General features: G+C 35.7%; 1 protein-coding gene across 4 annotated transcripts in view; it reads right to left on the bottom strand.

Annotated features, from left to right (window-relative positions):
* The window catches only part of LOC127832267 (glutamate receptor-interacting protein 1-like), a 222,989-nt gene that overhangs the window by 39,845 nt on the left and 165,303 nt on the right, over positions 1 to 17,841 (bottom strand). For 2 of the 4 annotated variants that reach the window (XM_052357648.1, XM_052357647.1), the window contains one exon: positions 12,584 to 12,897. In XM_052357648.1, the coding sequence (XP_052213608.1) occupies positions 12,584 to 12,895 (312 nt within the window). In that variant the 5' untranslated portion in view covers positions 12,896 to 12,897. Of the gene's footprint in view, positions 1 to 11,808; positions 12,011 to 12,583; positions 12,898 to 15,927; positions 16,023 to 17,841 lie in introns of those variants that run through there. The other 2 variants (XM_052357646.1, XM_052357650.1) reach the window with 2 other exon arrangements.

The raw sequence follows: 17,841 nt of genomic DNA, 5'->3' as shown, positions 1-17,841 counted from the left end.
ATCCATTTTTGTTTATAACAAAACATCCATTTCTATGCAGATTTAGTCAACAAAATAACGCAAAATACTGATTTATCATATCAAAGTCAGATACTTAACAAGGGCTGTTTGTAAAACATGCATGCCCCCCATATGGGCTGTCCGTTGTAGTGGCAGCCATTGTGTGAATACGTTTTTTGTCACTGTGACCTTGACCTTTGACCTAGTGACCTGAAAATCAATAGGGGTCATCTGCGAGTCATGATCAATGTACCTATGAAGTGTCATGATCCTAGGCCTAAGCGTTCTTGAGTTATCAGCCGGAAACAATTTTACTGTTTCGGGTCACCATGACCTTGACCTTTGACCTTGTGACCTGAAAATTAATATGGGTCATCTGCGAGTCATGATCAATGTACCTATGAAGTTTCATGATCCTAGGCGTAAGCGTTCTTGAGTTATCATCCGGAAACCATTAAACTATTTCGGGTCACCATGACCTTGACCTTTGACCTAGGGACCTCAAAATCAATAGGGGTCATCTGCGAGTCATGATCAATCTACCCATGAAGTTTCATGATCCTAGGCATATGTGTTCTTGAGTTATCATCCGGAAACCATTTTACTATTTCGGGTCACCATGACCTTGACCTTTGACCTACTGACCTCAAAATCAATAGGGGTCATCTGCAAATCATGATCTATCTACCTATCAAGTTTAATGATCCTAGGCGTATGCGTTCTTGAGTTATCATCTGGAAACCATTTTACTATTTCGGATCACCTTGACCTTTGACCTAGTGACCTCAAAATCAATAGGGGTCATCTGCAAGTCATGATCAATCCACCTATGAAGTTTCATGATCCTAGGCATATGCATTCTTGAGTTATCCTCCAGAAACCATTTTACTATTCTGGTCACCATGACCTTGAACTTTGACCTAGTGACCTCAAAAACAATAGGAGTCATCTGCGAGTCATGATCTATCTACCTTTGAAGTTTCATGATCCTAGGCCTTAGCGTTTTTTAGTTATCAACCGGAAACCACCTGGTGGACGGACCGACAGACCGACATGTGCAAAGCAATATACCCCTTCTTCTTGGAAGGGGGGCATAAAAATAAGACACTTAAAAACGTGACATGCGTGAAAAGTGTATGACTAAGACCTTGCATGATAAATCGGTGTGAAATTCGAATAAAAAAAGAAAGAAAGAATTGAAACCTATTAAAAACAAGGGCTGTTTGTAAACACGCATGCCCCCACAATGTGCTGTCAGTTGTAGTTGCAGCCATTGTGCAATTACATTAGAGTATGATTGGCTTTCCTGATCCCAGGATTAAGCATTTTTGAGTTATCATCCAGAAACCATCTTACTGTTTTGAGTCACTGTGACCTTGAACTTTGACCTAGTGACCTGAAAGTCAAAAGGGGTCATCTGCCGGTAATGACCAATGTCCCTATAAACTTTTCTGATCCCAGGCTTAAGCGTTCTTGAGTTATCATCCAGGAGCCATTTTATTGTTTCGAGTCACTGTGACCTTGAACTTTGACCTAGTGACCTGAAAATCAATAGGGGTCATCTGTCAGTAATGACCAATGTCCCTTTGAACTTTTCTGATCCCAGGCTTCAGCGTTCTTGAATAATCATCCGGAAACCATTTTACTGCTTCGAGTCACTGTGACCTTGAACTTTGACCTAGTGACCTGAAAATCAATAGGGGTTATCATCCGGATATGACCAATGTCCCTATGAACTTTCCTGATACCAGGCCTAAGCGTTATTGAGTTATCATCCGTAAACCATTTTACTGCTTCAGGTGACTGTGACCTTGAACTTTGACCTAGAGTCCTGAAAATCAATAGGGGCCATCTGTCGGTCATGACCAATGTCCCCCTGAACATTCCTGATTCTAACCCTATTCGTGAATTATCATCCGGAAACCATTTTACTGTTTCAAGTCACTGTGACTTTGACCTAGAGTACTGAAAATCAATAGGGTCATCTGTCAGTCATGACAAATGTCCATCCGGAAACCATTTTACTGCTTCGAGTCACTGTGACCTTGACATTTGACTTAGTGACCTGAAAATCAAAAGGGGTCATCTGCAAGTCATGATCAATGTACCTATGAACTTTCCTGACCCCAGGCCTAAGCGTTCTTGAGTTATCATCCGAAACCATTTGGTGGACGGACCGACCGACATGTGCAAAACAATACCCCCTTTTCTTTGAAGGGGGGGCATAAAAATTGATTTGTAAATAAGGGTGTAAAATTAGCATTGTCCTAAAAAGTTGTTTTGAGCTCTGGGTGAAACATGTGGAATAATTGTTAAGTGGGTTGTAAATAATAATTTAACAAGAGCAACGCCTTGCGGGTGCAGACCGCTCATCTATTTTTCTTTTTAAAGGTGCAGGGACCTATCTCAATTTTAATCACAAAGGAGGGAGGGGTGGAGTGGAGAGGGGTGTATAGTGTGGGGGTGTGGTAATTTATTACATTATCTTCCAAAAATGCAAAAAAAATGCAAAAAAATATGTTTTTTTTTTGGGGGGGGGGATTCTTGGGTGGGATAGTTGGACAGTATTTCAAAAATAAAATAATAAAAATAAATATTTGTGTTTTTTAACCATGTTTGAAAAAAACAAGAGATATGTTTGTCAGAAACACAATGCCCCCTATTGCGCCGGTTTGATTTTTAAAAAATTTTTTTTTTTACCTTTGACATTGAAGGATAACATTGACCTTGAACTTCCACAACTCAGAATGTGCAGCTTTATGAGAACGCTGCTTTGAACTATTTATTTTTTTTACCTTAGACCTTGAAGGATGACCTTTACCTTGAACTTCCACCACTCAAAATGTGCAGCTTCATGATAACGCCGCTTTGAAATTAATTATTTTTACCGTTGACCTTAAAGGATGACCTTGACCTTTAAGAATGACCTTGACCTTGAACTTCCACCACTCTAAATGTGCAGCTTCATGAGAACCCCGCTTTGAAATTATTATTTTTTTGACCTTTGACCTTGAAGGATAACCTTGACCTTCAAGGATGACCTTTACCTTGAACTTCCACCACTCAAAATGTGCAGCTTCATGAGAACGCCGCTTTGAACAATTAAATTTTTTTTTACCTTGAAGGATGACCTTGACCTTGAACTTCCACCACTCAAAATGTGCAGCTTCATGAGATACACATGCATGCCAAATATCAAGTTGCTATCTTCAATATTTAAAAAGTTATGGCCAATGTTAAAGTTTTGGGACGGACAGGCGCCATATATTTGACATTTGACCTTGAAGGATGACCTTGACCTTCACCTTTCACAACTCAAAATGTTCAGCTCCATGAGATACACATGCATGCCAAATATCAAGTTGCTATCTTAAATATTGAAAAAGTTATGGCCAATGTTAAAGTTTTCGGACAGACCGACACCATAAATTTGACATTTGACCTTGAAGGATGACCTTAACCTTTCACCACTCAAAATGTGCAGCTCCATGAGATACACATGCATGCCAAATATCAAAATATCAAGTTGCTATCTTCAAAAGTGAAAAAGTTATGGCCAATGTTAAAGTTTTTTTCGGACAGACGGATAGACTGACTGACATACTGACGGACAGTTCAACTGCTATATGCCACCCTACCGGGGGCATAAAAATTATTTTTTGGTGGGGGGGTATAGTGTGAGGGTGTGGTGGTCATTTATTAGATGATCTTTAATTAAAAAAAAAAAATAATGGAGGGGATTGAGGGGGGATTCGGGGGGAGGGGGGGCGTGGGGAGGTGGTTTGGGTGGAGTCTATTGTGGTATGTCAGGTAAGAGTTGTTTTGTCGAAGTATCAATCAAATCTAATCATAAATAAAGAAGTTATGGCAATTTTAGCAAAATTTAATAATTTTACCTTGAGAGTCAAGGTCATTCAAAGGTCAAGGTAAAATTCAACTTGAAAGCAATATCTATGATACTTTAGGGGTAAAGTGGACCAAAACACAAAACATAACCAAATTTTCAAGTATAAAGGGCCCATAATTCCCTCAAAATTCCAGTCAGAGTTACATAACTTTGCCTGCACAGTCCCCTTTCGGTAGTTAGTAAGTGTTGCAAGTATGAAAGCAATAGCCTTGATACTTTAGGAAAAAATTGGACCTAAACACAAAACTTAACCAAATTTTCAATTTCCTAAGTATAAAAAGGGCACATAATTCTGTCAAAATGCCAGTCAGAGTTACATAACTTTGCCTGCACAGTCCCCTTATAATAGTTAATAACTGTTGCAAGTATAAAAGCAATAGCTTTGATACTTAAGGAATAAAATGGACCTAAACACAAAACTTAACCAAAATGTTCAATTTTTTAAGTATAAAAAGGGCACATAATTCAGTCAAAATGCAAGCCAGAGTTATCTTACTTTGCCTGCCCAGTCCCCTCATGATAGTTAGTAAGTGTACCAAGTTTGAATGCAATAGCATTGATACTTTATGAGAAAAGTGGACCTAAACACAAAACTTAACCGGACGTCGACGCCAACACCGACGCCAAGGTGATGACAATAGCACATAATTTTTTTTCAAAAAATAGATGAGCTAAAAAGGAAAATGACCTTGACCTATAAACACAGAAACAACAAATCAATGCAAAACATCCACAGAACAATTAAATGCAAAAAGAAATTTAACCGTTTCCCACTCAGAAGCAAAGTGAAAATAACTATGTACAAACAGCATATACCAGAACAGCCTGTGAGTAACTCACAGTCTGTTTAGGTTTTATGTAAGGGTTGGAAGTATCTAAGCGTTGGAAATGAAACCTTTAAAACTTGAACCTAGTAACAAAGGTCTTTAATTAAATGTTACTTTCTAAGGGACTATAAATGCGTCAAAATTTGTATCTAAGTGGTAAAGGTTAAAGAAATATTACAGCTCTTAAAGGCTGTTTTGCACATTTTCAGCATTAACCTTTGATCTACACCTTTTTGCCTTATATAGCAGCACTACAAAACAACAAGTGCTCCAGAACTGCACTCCAGTGGATCCCTTCCTACTGAGGCCTACACATAAATGACGAGGTTGGCAGAATGGCAAAGCTGGGAACAAAAGAAGACCAAGAACAGAGTAAGTCTTGAAGAAATGAAAATCATCTGGTTCTGAACTCGAAAGCTAAAGGACCATCATCTGTCCAGACAGGATCAGGTGATCATCTTCTGACTGCAAACAGGGAACGGTAGTCTCAACCACCACATGCACAAGATATTCACATTGCGCTATGTTCCCCTGTGGAGAAGTCAACCATAAGGCTTAACAGGAATACAGCCAAACACTGAGTGGCCACAACCTGTGAGCATAGGAGCCTATGGTCATCCTTGCTCCAACTGTAGCCTGTCATTTTTGCTCCAAGAGTAGCCATGATTGAGAAAAAGGAGAAAGACCGATGTTTTTGCAATTAAAACAACACTAGCCAAGCAATATATGTTCCCTACCCGCTCCACCATTGTCAGAAATTCCACCATTGTCAGATTTTTTTTAATTTGTTGCCATAGCAACCAGAATATTTGACGTAGGAACAAAATGAAATAACGTGCATAATGTCCATATTGCCATCTATCCATGTTTCAAGTTTCATGAAAAAATATGAAGAACTTTTAAAGTTAACGCAGGATCCAGAAAACCCCCATTTTCAGCAGTATTTATAGTCTATTTGTTTCCATAGCAACCAGAATATTTGATGTAGGAACAAAATGAAATGACTTGCATAATCTCCATATTGCCATCTATCCATTTTTCAAGTTTCATGAAAAAATATAATGAAGAACTTTTAAAGTTATCGCAGGATCCAGAAAAGTGTGACGGACAGACAGACGGAGCGCAAACCATAAGTCCCCTCCGGTGAAACCGGTAGAGGACAACAAGCCTTGTATGCAATACAATCATTACAAACTGGCAAAATTGTTAGCAAAAATTATTTTCCGTGTTGTTTTTTTAAATAAATATTCATAATTATGTCCAAAGCCAAAAAGAAATTGCACACACTTTAATTGAACATCATTGAAAGCTGATCAACTATACTACTCGATGTTATTTAATTGAAGCCTAAACTTAAAGCAAACATTCAAACAAAGTGCTCAGGAAACGGAACAAACATCGATTATGTTTGACCCAGAAATGTAATCATAGTTGCTAATCCCATTAAATTTTACCCTGACACCAACACAATTGCTTTTGAAGAACCCACTTCCTGGAGAATTTCAGTCAATGTATTGAACTATTGATGAAAGGTAAATGTAGCTAACAATGAATCATGACAGTGAATAAGAAATGCAAAAATTGACATAGAATATATTTTGCTGTTTGGTTGGAAAAGAATACTTATATCTTTGACCTATATTCACCTATCCATTGTTATTTTAATGAAGTGAGAATTAATATAAAGAGGTATATTGAGAGTTTGCACAGTATGATAATTCAACAGATAATACAATGTCATCATTACATTGAAAATATTTTTTATTAACCTGGTATGTTTAAAAATACAGGTTTAGTTTTTTAATTTTTATGAACAAACAAATCTCGCTGAAAGCCATTTAACAAGCATAGAAAGAAGAAAGCAGATATCCTTAGAACAAATGTTCTGAGAATGTTTCATAGCGATTGGACGAAAAATAAAGTTCTTTACAGTTCAGAAGGTTTCAAGACAGCCAAATACAGAAAACTTCCCAACCAATGGTGGCCCTATTTTTCAAAACATCGGAAGCATTTTAAATCTCTGCCAAGATATTATGTAAATGTTCAGAGCATGTTTCATGATCATTGGGCTAAACATGTGTTAAATCAAGAGGGTTCACTAGGTTTCACTAACTAAATACACAAAAAACAAGAGGGTAATCTAATATGTACCGTTTTGAACGGGTGTATAATAAAAACCAAATTAACTCTTTCAGTGCTGGAACCAAATTGTGAAGGCCTTTGCAAACAGTTTGGATCCAGATGTGGCGTCTCATCAGGATCCAAACTGTTTGCTATTCGAATAGTATTATTTGAAAAAAATCGAAGAAAATGCTAATTTTAAAAATTCAGCATACGACATTTCAGCAGACGACAAATTTCCCATCATGCAAAGGGTTAAACAAAGGCTTACATTTTTCTGAACATAAACATAATAATTGTACAAGTTAAGTAGTTTTACTGCGCTTCATTAAGCAACAATTATTTGTTTGTCTATAGTTTTTGTGTGTCAGTTCAACCAAATGCATTTTACTGAAAATTTTCGTGCAATTTCCTGAACTGCTTTCACAACTAATGGCACTGCCCATGCTTTGTTGCAGAATAAACATCACTTATTTTGCTTCCTCTAGAAAGCAAGTCAAGGGTCGAGGCTTTTTTTTCCGAGAGTTTAGATTTAAGGTATATAACTGTCAATAATAGTTTTCATAGGGGCGACATGATATGCTTCTTGTAAGAATCCATTATATCCCCATTATTGTAATACAGCAGCTTAAAAAAATCAAAATATCATTATTTGATTTGCATTTTAAAAGTTAATTTTACAAATTTTAAAGTTATTTTGTTTTATCAGAAAATTTTTAAGTAAGATATTTTAATTGTTAAGTATCAAACAAGAACTCATTTGAGAAACATTGCTTACACACTTCTGAAAGGTACATCAAACCAGAGACGTAGCTGATCAAACATCACTGAGTAGTTCAAGTGCAAGAACCTGTACTGAAAAGTTCAACCGCCAAGAAGAAATGAACAATATTGTGTATCAGATGGGCCACAGGCCTAGGTTAGTACGAGTACAAAGTTACCTCCCTTAGGCTATTTAACATTCAACACTTCACCTGCGAAATCTGATTATCTCTCTGATAATCAGGGCAGTTTGCAGCCGGACACTGAATTTCAATTATTGGTCATGATTATGACTTTTATGGCCAAGATGGTTTTTCATGATAGGCAGCTGCGCTAAAAATAAGCGTATTTAATAAACTGACTATGATATGAAATATATTATTATTATTTTTAACATCATTTAGAACATGAAATGAGAAATGATGGCAATAAACAGTAAAAAAATGTTATTTCTATCATAAAACAATAATACAGATTTCCATAAGTGTTTCAATAATATTTATATTAAAAATCAATAGAATAGGGAGGTGCAGAAGAATAAGGGACATTTAATTCACATTTTCCATACAGTTTCACTGTTTGAAAATACTTAAGCCATGAGTGGCTCTACAAACATATTCTTGAAATATTTATCTACTGTAGTTTGCACTGTTGTCACAAGCAGAATCTGCGTTTATTTTTTTCACTAATTTTATTGGACTCAGTGCATTAATCATGTACATTGTTATAATATTATTATAGTATTTATTGTTAAAACGCCCCCCCCCCCCCCCCCTCAATTTTGATTTTGTGCTTTAACAGACATGTAATAATTACGTTAAAGATTTGAATTGATCATTGCTACATGTGATTTTACATCAAGCAGCTAGCTTATATCATATCAAAGCTATGTGAGGAGATTGCCATAAGGGAATCAACAAAGGGAAAGAACTCTTTTGAACCAGTCTTTTGATGAAGTTGCATTCTAGTGAATCTTGCACAAATTATAATATCAACAGGAAAATCATGTGAGGTACAGCATCATTAATATTTAACCCTTTGCATGCTGGGAAATTTGTCATCTGCTAAAATGTCGTCTGCTGAATTTCTAAAATTAGCATTTTCTTTGATTTTTTTCACAGAATACTATCAGAATAGCAAACAGTTTGGATCCTGATGAGACGCCACGTTCTGTGGCGTCTCATCTGGATCCAAATTGTTTGCAAAGTCCTTCAAAATTTCGGTTCCTGCACTGAAAGAGTTAAACAATTGTATTATTGACTGTTCTCACAAAAGGCAATGTGCCTGAGTGCAGTATGATGTCTTCACATGGTGAACATAATTGCAACCTTGACCTTTGATCAAATGTGTTGTGTGTTAGATGTAATACTAGTTGATGAAAAACATTTGTGTAATTTTACATTTCCCAGAAAATATTCATTAAATATTCAGAAAAATTGTATCATGCTTTTAACTGACCATTGATATGTTTGAATGCCCTTTGAAAAATGTAACATGAGCATGCGTTTGGAATACTTTAATACATATTAAATTGTATATTTAATTAAATTTTATTGGTGTTCAGCAACTCATAAATATCAAATGCATACTACACATGAAATATATTAATGTGCTTTATTTTTTGTTAAATTGAAACACTTTCAAGCATACTATCGTAATAAGAGATATTTTAATTGATCAGAATAACCAAATTGCAAATTCTTAACCTAAGTAGAATAATTAATTAAATAATGATTAATGTTCGATGAGGATTATTGGTCAATCAATTCTTTATGAAATATTCTATCAGTGCTTGAATACTTTTCAAACCACCAGAATATTGAATGTTCATCACAATAATCAAATAAGTTATGGTTGTAGAGTTGTGGTTTTTATTTGTATCCTCGATCTTTTTTAACCTAAAGAAAAATATTAAACAAGCAAAAGCCTTTGAACAAAGTAAAAACACTCATTTCAAAGAAAAACATATTAATGTTACACCCATTAAAATTAGCTAGGTGTTGAGTCATTGAACATTTTGTCATATGTAGGAGGAAATTAAATGTTTAGGAAACCATAAAATAAGGGTTATTAAATATATGTTTAATATTTAAAAAAGATTTTTAAAGTTTAAATGTCGTTTCGCATGGTTTGTCAAAATGTGGAAAGGATAGGCATCAATATTAGATCAGATGGGACTAACCTTCCTCTTGTCAGAATATTAAATGTAATCAGGCGCGCAGTTGATAAAAGCAGTCATGGGTAAACTACTCCACGATTTTGCAATCATCAACATGTAATATGCCAAAGCTGGGATATTTATTAACTAATATTGAAGACAAAGTCTAATCATGCACTTCAAGATATGGTCTGACATAAGTAGTATGTTCTAAATTTAAACCTATACATTTGAACTTTAGCACATAATGATACAATTTAGGTTTCATATAAAACAAACATGTTTATGGATGTATATTTAATGATTTTTATATTACAAATTTAACAAGAGATTGCCAAGCAATATGGTCCCCTACCGGTGAAACTCCACCATTGTCAGTAATTTTTATTTTTTTATATTTGTTGCCATAGGTTTGTTGCCATAGCAACCAGAATTCTTGACGTAGGAACAAAATTAATTGACGTGCATAACCTCCATATTGCCATCTGTCCATGTTTCAAGTTTCATGAAAAACTAGAGCTTTGACACAGACGTATACCCCCACGTGCCGCATTGACACAGACTATTTTGCATGCTGTCTTCACAAAAAAAGGGATGCAAATTTATGGCAATTTTTAAGAATTATTATGCCATTATCATTTATGGCCATTTTTGACCTTTGAACTCAAAGTGTGACCTTGACCTTGGAGATATCAACATAATTCTTTCGTGCGACACACCGTCCAATGGTGGTGAACAAATGATTATAAAATCTCACAATGAACGACATAGTTATGGCCCGGACAAGCTCATTTATGGCCTTTTTTGACCTTTGAACTCAAAGTGTGACCTTGACCTTGGAGATATCAAAGTAATTCTTTCGCGCGACACACCATCCAATGATGGTGAACAAATGTGCCAAATGATTTTATAATCTCACAATGAACAAAAAAAATAAAATCTCACAATGAACAACATAGTTATGGCCAGGACAAGCTTTCGGGACAGACCGACAGACCGACGGACCGACAAAGTGACTTCTATATAGCCCCCATTACCATTGGTAATGGGGGTATAAATATGAAGAACTTTTAAAGTTATAGCAGGATCCAGAAAAGTGTGACAGACTGACAGTGACAGACAGACTGACAGACAGAGCGCAAACTATAGGTACACTCCGGTTTCACTGGCAGGGGACAATAATAAAGAATATTGTGGGCAAATGACATGAAAGCCCCAGTTAACTGACCAGTTATGCTTTTTCAATTGTAGATAAAGCTGACAATTACAGAATTAGTTTTATATTTCAGCACTTAATTATGTTCATGTTTGCATAATCTAATCATGTTACTTAATTAAACAAAATTGTTAACAATCTTAGTTAAAATGACTGAGACAAATTGTTATGGTCATTGGACTTATTGCTAAATAGATTTATATAATCCATGGTATGATAATCAAAGGTTTACAAACAAATTCCTGTAAATGTTAGCAAGAGATTCATTTAAACTTACAAAATATAAATTTCAATTACTGCATTATCCTTTCTTAAAAGTCTATTGTTAAGAAAGTCATTCAAACAAACAAAGTATTTATTTTGAAAGAAAGAACAAACAAGATATGTGTTTGACAGAAACACTATGTCCCCTTTTGCGCTGCTTTGAAGCTGTATATTTGACCTTTGACCTTGAAGGATGACCTTCACCTTTCCCCACTCAAATGTGCAGCTCCATGAGATATACATGCATGCCAAATATCAAGTTGCCATCTTCAATATTGCAAAAGTTATTGCAAATGTTAAAGTTGGGGCAAACAAACAAACAAACACATAAACAAACAAACCAACAGACAGGGCAAAAACAATATGTCCCCCCCTATAGTGGTGGGGGACATAAAAAGCCAAGCTCCATAGTGACACAAATACAATTCTATTATGAATCATGTTAAATATTTTTTTTTTTCAAAGATTGCTTAAATATATTAATTTATAAAATTAGGCATTCAATAAATAGTTCCTAGAATAATCGATCATGTTGTAAAAAAATAGTCCATACTTGTTTATTGTAATGTTTTCCATTTCTAGAACATAGAACCATTATCATCAGCACAATATATCATCAATTCATCTATGATTATTTTAATCTTCAAATTATTTTATCAAGCAATCTCTTCTTTGCAATCGAACATAATGTACAATATCTGATAAGTAAGTCACATAATAGATAAAAACAAGAGATGTGTTTGTCAAAAACACAATGCCCCTTCTGCGCCGCTTTGAAGCAATATATTTGACCTTTGACCTTGGTGGATGACCTTGGCCTTTCACCACTCAAAATGTGCAGCTCCATGAGATACACATGCATGCCAAATATTAAGTTGCGATCTGAAGCGACATAGAAGTTATGAGAATTTTTTGAAACCTAAACACGAAACCTAAACGCAAAGTGTGACAGAAGGACAATGACAGACTGATGGACAGACGGACGGACGGTCCGATCACTATATGCCCTCCTTCGGGGGCATAAAAAAGCATTTCTGCAAGAACATTAATGCTTTAATGCAAAACTTTTCTACAAAGACACATATTAGGTTTTTATTTTGGTTGCCAAGGGAACAGATTGGGTACCACTAATTCCAGGCTTTGTCAATGTCATTAACCAGTTAAAAAAAGTATTTAATTTCATGCAGAATGTTGATAACTTAAAGATGAATGTCAGACAGTAACTGACCAGAAGCCAGGTTCACATCATTACGCCCTATGGTGAGCTGTAAATAATTAAGCTATGCATGATAAGCCCGCCTTATGAATTCAAAGATTTAAACAGATACCTGTTCTTTCTCTGGATTTTTGCTCATCTTCGCTCTTGTTGCTTGTGTGCCATGTGACAATGATTTTGATCTTGGTGATGTAAGATAAACATTTGGTGACAATGCCCTCATTCTAGCAGAACCAGATGACAAAGCCCTAGTTCTGTGTGACCATGTTCTAATTCCAGGTGACATTGCCCCCGAATCAGGTCTTGTGACCTTTCCTCCAGAATCCGGAGACATTTTGAATCGTATGCTTCTGCCATCATGGGTAAACGCTCTCCTGCGGACTGGTGTCTTCTGGGTATGAAAACTGCATCCTTCAAGCTTCATGACTGGAAAACAACAAAACTGAGGCACATCAATGGGAAAACCTGGGCTTAATGCATGTGATAAGTGTGCCTTATCAGGACTGAGCCAAATGTCAATCTATGGATGCAAGAAGAAACTTCCTAAAGACAGGAAATACAATACAAGGGAAAACTGGATAAGTCTTCCACCCTATACAGCTGAATAAGGGACCATGCTTTAAGCAGAAGCACTTTAAAGCTAGTGTTTTCACGACAGCCTCAATAAATGTAATACAAACTGATAATGCATGCCAAACTCAGATTTTACAGTATTTTGCACTAAAAAAGGCACATAAGCTGCAAAATGCTAAATTTGAAAGTACAGTGTAATAAGAATGGATAAAGCCACCGCTTCAAAATAAAGGAAATTAAAATTTGTAAAAAGTTCTGATTTCAGACTTGAACATTTTCAAACAATTATTTTCCTGGACAACACATTTAAAAATAACACATGTTGTAGCAGCCACAGCAATGGCCAAAGAACAGTTATTAATGAACATATTACCGGGTATAACAATCAAAGGCATCAGCATGTGAACTTTATTTTCAATACTATTTAAGGTCATCTGTAATATCATTGGGACAAAATTCATTTCCTTGTTTAGTTACTATGCAACTATTATCCACTGGTTGAAATTTTGAGAAATTATATCTTTAAAAAGCAATTATTTAACTTAAGATCTGATCTTAAGCTGCATTTTATCATTGTTTTCTAGAACACTTAGTTGTCAGCAGGTGTTATTTGATACATTCATTTATCAACTTGCTATTTACAGAGGCAAGATCTGATGTTTGTGTTTTAATTAAGATAGAAATGCAAATGTGATCAGGAGCTCAGTTCAGCTGACAGTCCTATGATCAGGAGCTCAGTTCAGCTGACAGTCCTATGATCAGGAGCTCAGTTCAGCTGACAGTCCTATGATCAGGAGCTCAGTTCAGCTGACAGTCCTATGATCAGGAGCTCAGTTCAGCTGACAGTCCTATGATCAGGAGCTCAGTTCAGCTGACAGTCCTATGATCAGGAGCTCAGTTCAGCCGACAGTCCTAGGATCAGGAGCTCAGTTCAGCTGACAGTCCTATGATCAGGGGCTAAGTTCAGCTTACAGTTCTATGATCAGGAGCTCAGTTCAGCTGACAGCCCTATGTTAATGGGGATAAGTGTCTTGACAATGTATTGAGATACCTGCTTAAATCTCTTGTTTCATTATCACTTACTTAAGTATCATTTAAATGTGATTGATGCGAGTGCGTAAGTTAACATTTTCTGTGTTAGTTTTTATGTAATGTGCTGACAAATGGATAGAATATCAATCATTTTAACAATTTGCACATTTAATGCAAAAATAATTTTTCAACACAAAATGGTCTTTGGGAGTTTAATTATCATATAGAATTTCTCTGAGTTTTTGCTTGTAAGCTTGATGAATATTGGTAAGTTGACATTTAAATTGTTATTTTCCTTAAAAGCAATTCATTTTCTCACACAGTTTTTCAATACAAAAATAGCTTGCTTAAGCTGGACAAGTGATAACAGACTGAAGAATGTTCAAGAATCCAGGCCTAGAGTGAATTTCCCACAACAATAACGGAACATTTACAAGCAAACGGGAGATTGGCTGCGGGCAGCTCATGTGAACTATGTCATGCTTCTGACGCTGCCCGAAGCCAATCTCACGCTTGCTTCTAAATGTTCAGTTATAGTAACCGGAAATTCACATGGAATATATTGTGACAAAAAAACAAGCACTTTGTATCTCGTTAAATAAATGTTACCAGACCACATCTAGCGTGGAAATTTCGGCTATTGCTATAAGGAACACTGATTTTTTATGAGTTAACTTTATTTTACGAAATATTTGTTTATTCTGAGTATTTATGTGTCTTTAAAAATCATACATATTGTATAAGAAATCAGTTGATTTCTTGTTTTTGAAAGAATGATGAAGTGTTACAAGTATCAATCATACAAAGTGGTCCATAATCCGGCAACTGACTTCATTAATGTTCTGTTAAACCTTTTGAAGCGCATAATTATTACTTTATTAATAGTTAAATAATTAATTAATTAAATAATTTTATAATAATTAAAATTTAAATAAAACGAGATCAGAATTTAAAAGAACATTATCAATATGAAATGTGCAGTTTCTATAGCAACATCTGATATGCATGATTTGCAAGGTGCATAATGACATGGTGCAAAATGTATTTAAATTTTTTGATTAGATAAGGATATAAACTCTGAAAATATACTTGTGGTATAGACAGATGCATCAATGAGATTAAGGCAAATGACATGGCTTTTGATAAAATTGCAACAAAATAATGTCTTTTAATCATTAATCACAGTAGAATCACTTTCAATTTTCCCTTCAATTGTAGACAATTATTAATGATTCAGTTTTTGAACACATTAAAATGTGAAGTAACTATTGGAATTAGAAAAAACTTTTTTTCAAGAATTACCACTTTACCACTTAGATACGTATGTTCACACATTTGCAATCCCTTAGAAAGTAAAATTTTATAAAAGACCTTTCTTACTAGATTCAAGTTTAAAAGGATTCATTTCCAGCCCTTAATATACTAAAGTGCAGAAAACAGCATCTGAACAGCGTGCAATTAACTTGAGGCTGTTTCTGGTTTTATGCTGTTTGCACATAGACATTAACACTTTGCTTCTGAGTGGAAAGAGTTAATTATACTCAATTTTTCCAATTGCTTTTTTTTAATTTGACAAATTAAATGTAATATAGACATTGCGCATATAGTTATATGAATTGATATCACTACTCAACTCTATTTCTAATCTATGAGAGGATACTCTTAGTTGGCACAGATTAAATCTAAACTTATCAATAAGGATAATAGTAACATCATTTAAATAAGGCTGGAATTTAAATTTACAAAAAAGATTATAACTCTCTGCTCTTGATGAATTACTCAGTTCAGACATCCAATTTTGTATAAAAGCATCATTTACTCTGGATTTAACAAGAGATAAAAAACACTTACCATTACCTACTCCTTGGTTTATCCATGCATATAAATGTAATCCCAAGGACTGCAACAAGTTACAAACAGCTTTTGCCCATGTGTGCATATTTGGTTCACTTATCAAAATGTTACACATATGTAAATATATACACTTAACATATTTATGGTTTTCTAACTGGGTAACTTTAAGCCAATACCTTATTACATTAACTGCATGTCTCACAATTAAGGATGTTCTACCAAGTTCTCCATACACGAAATTATTTTGAGTTTGAATTTTCACACTCATAATTTTTTACAGAAACTTAAATGTACTCTGTCAAGTGCCATGGATTCATGTAAGCCCCATATTTCTGAGCCATAATTTGAAATTAACCCCCCATCCAAGCATTTTGTGCTGGATGGTGGGGCATTATTGGAGAATGGCCGGAGGCCGAAATATACAAGCATATCACTCTAGTGACCCGCAAAATAGTCGCACTTTAAAGGTAAAAAAAATGACCTTACACCACGTGACCAATCATACATATAAGCTCGAGATCCACATGCAAATCTCATAGTTTTAAAGAAATTTATGTTGGCTTCTTAGAAAAATCCAAATGATAAACATATGCATATAACATTATTAGAAAAAAGCATATGTTAAATCATTATTTAAACTTTATCATTGTGTTAGTATTGTTACACAAAATTCCAACCACTAGTAAATATTTATTAATAAAAACAGGGTGGGAGTAAAAGGGAGGGTGCTTGTATATTTTGGCCTCCGGCCATTCTCCAATAATGCCCCACCATCCAGCACAAAATGCTTGGATGGGGGGTTCATTATTTTCGATGGCCTACGGCTCTCATATACAAGCATGTTTAAAGTGAAGACAACATAAATATAACCAACTACATTTAATTTACTTTAGATGCCACATACAGTCTATATTACTTTGCTTCATATACTTAAGCATCATCTAAACATAACATCAGATTCAATATTGCAAAGTTGACTTATATTATGCAGAAAAGATATATAAATCAAAAAACAATTCTGCTTAAAACAATTCATAACAATGTGAAACATCTTGAAATACCCTTCCCCTCTCCCTCACCACTACTATCCTCCTCCTCCTCACCAACACTACCATTCTTGTACTTACTTTCAACAATACCCTCCTCCTCTCCCTCACCACTACTATCCTCCTCCTCCTCACCAACACTACCATTCTCCTACTCACCATCAACAATACCCTCCTCTCCCTCACCACTACTATCTTCCTCCACCTCCTCACCAACACTACCATTCTCGTACTTACCATCAACAATACCCTCCTCTTCTCCCTCACCACTACTATCTTCCTCCACCTCCTCACCAACACTACCATTCTCGTACTTACCATCAACAATACCCTCCACCTCTCCGTCACCACTACTATCCTCCTCCACCTCTTCACCAACACTACCATTCTCGTACTTACCATCAACAATACCCTCCTCCTCTCCCTCACCACTACTATCTTCCTCCACCTCCTCACCAACACTACCATTCTCGTACTTACCATCTGCAATACCCTCCTCCTCTCCATCACCACTACTATCCTCCTCCACCTCCTCACCAACACTACCATTCTAGTACTTACCATCAACAATACCCTCCTCCTCTCCCTCATCACTACTATCCTCCTCCTCCTCCTCAGCAACACTACCATTCTCATATTTACCATCAACAATACCCTCCTCCTCTCCCTCACCACTACTATCCTCCTCCACCTCCTCACCAACACTGCCATTCTCATACTAACCATCAACAATACCCTCCTCCTCTCCCTCGCCACTACTATCCTCCTCCACCTCCTCACCAACACTGCCATTCTCATACTTATTATCAACAATACCTTCCTACTCTCCCTCACCACTACTATCCTCCTCCTCCTCCTCAGCAAC

The sequence above is a fragment of the Dreissena polymorpha genome, chromosome 5 (genome assembly GCF_020536995.1).
Source record: "Dreissena polymorpha isolate Duluth1 chromosome 5, UMN_Dpol_1.0, whole genome shotgun sequence".
NCBI classification, from domain to species: Eukaryota; Metazoa; Mollusca; class Bivalvia; order Myida; family Dreissenidae; genus Dreissena; species Dreissena polymorpha.
Note: the sequence above shows the minus strand (reverse complement) of the source record. Positions and strands in the feature narration are given on the sequence as shown.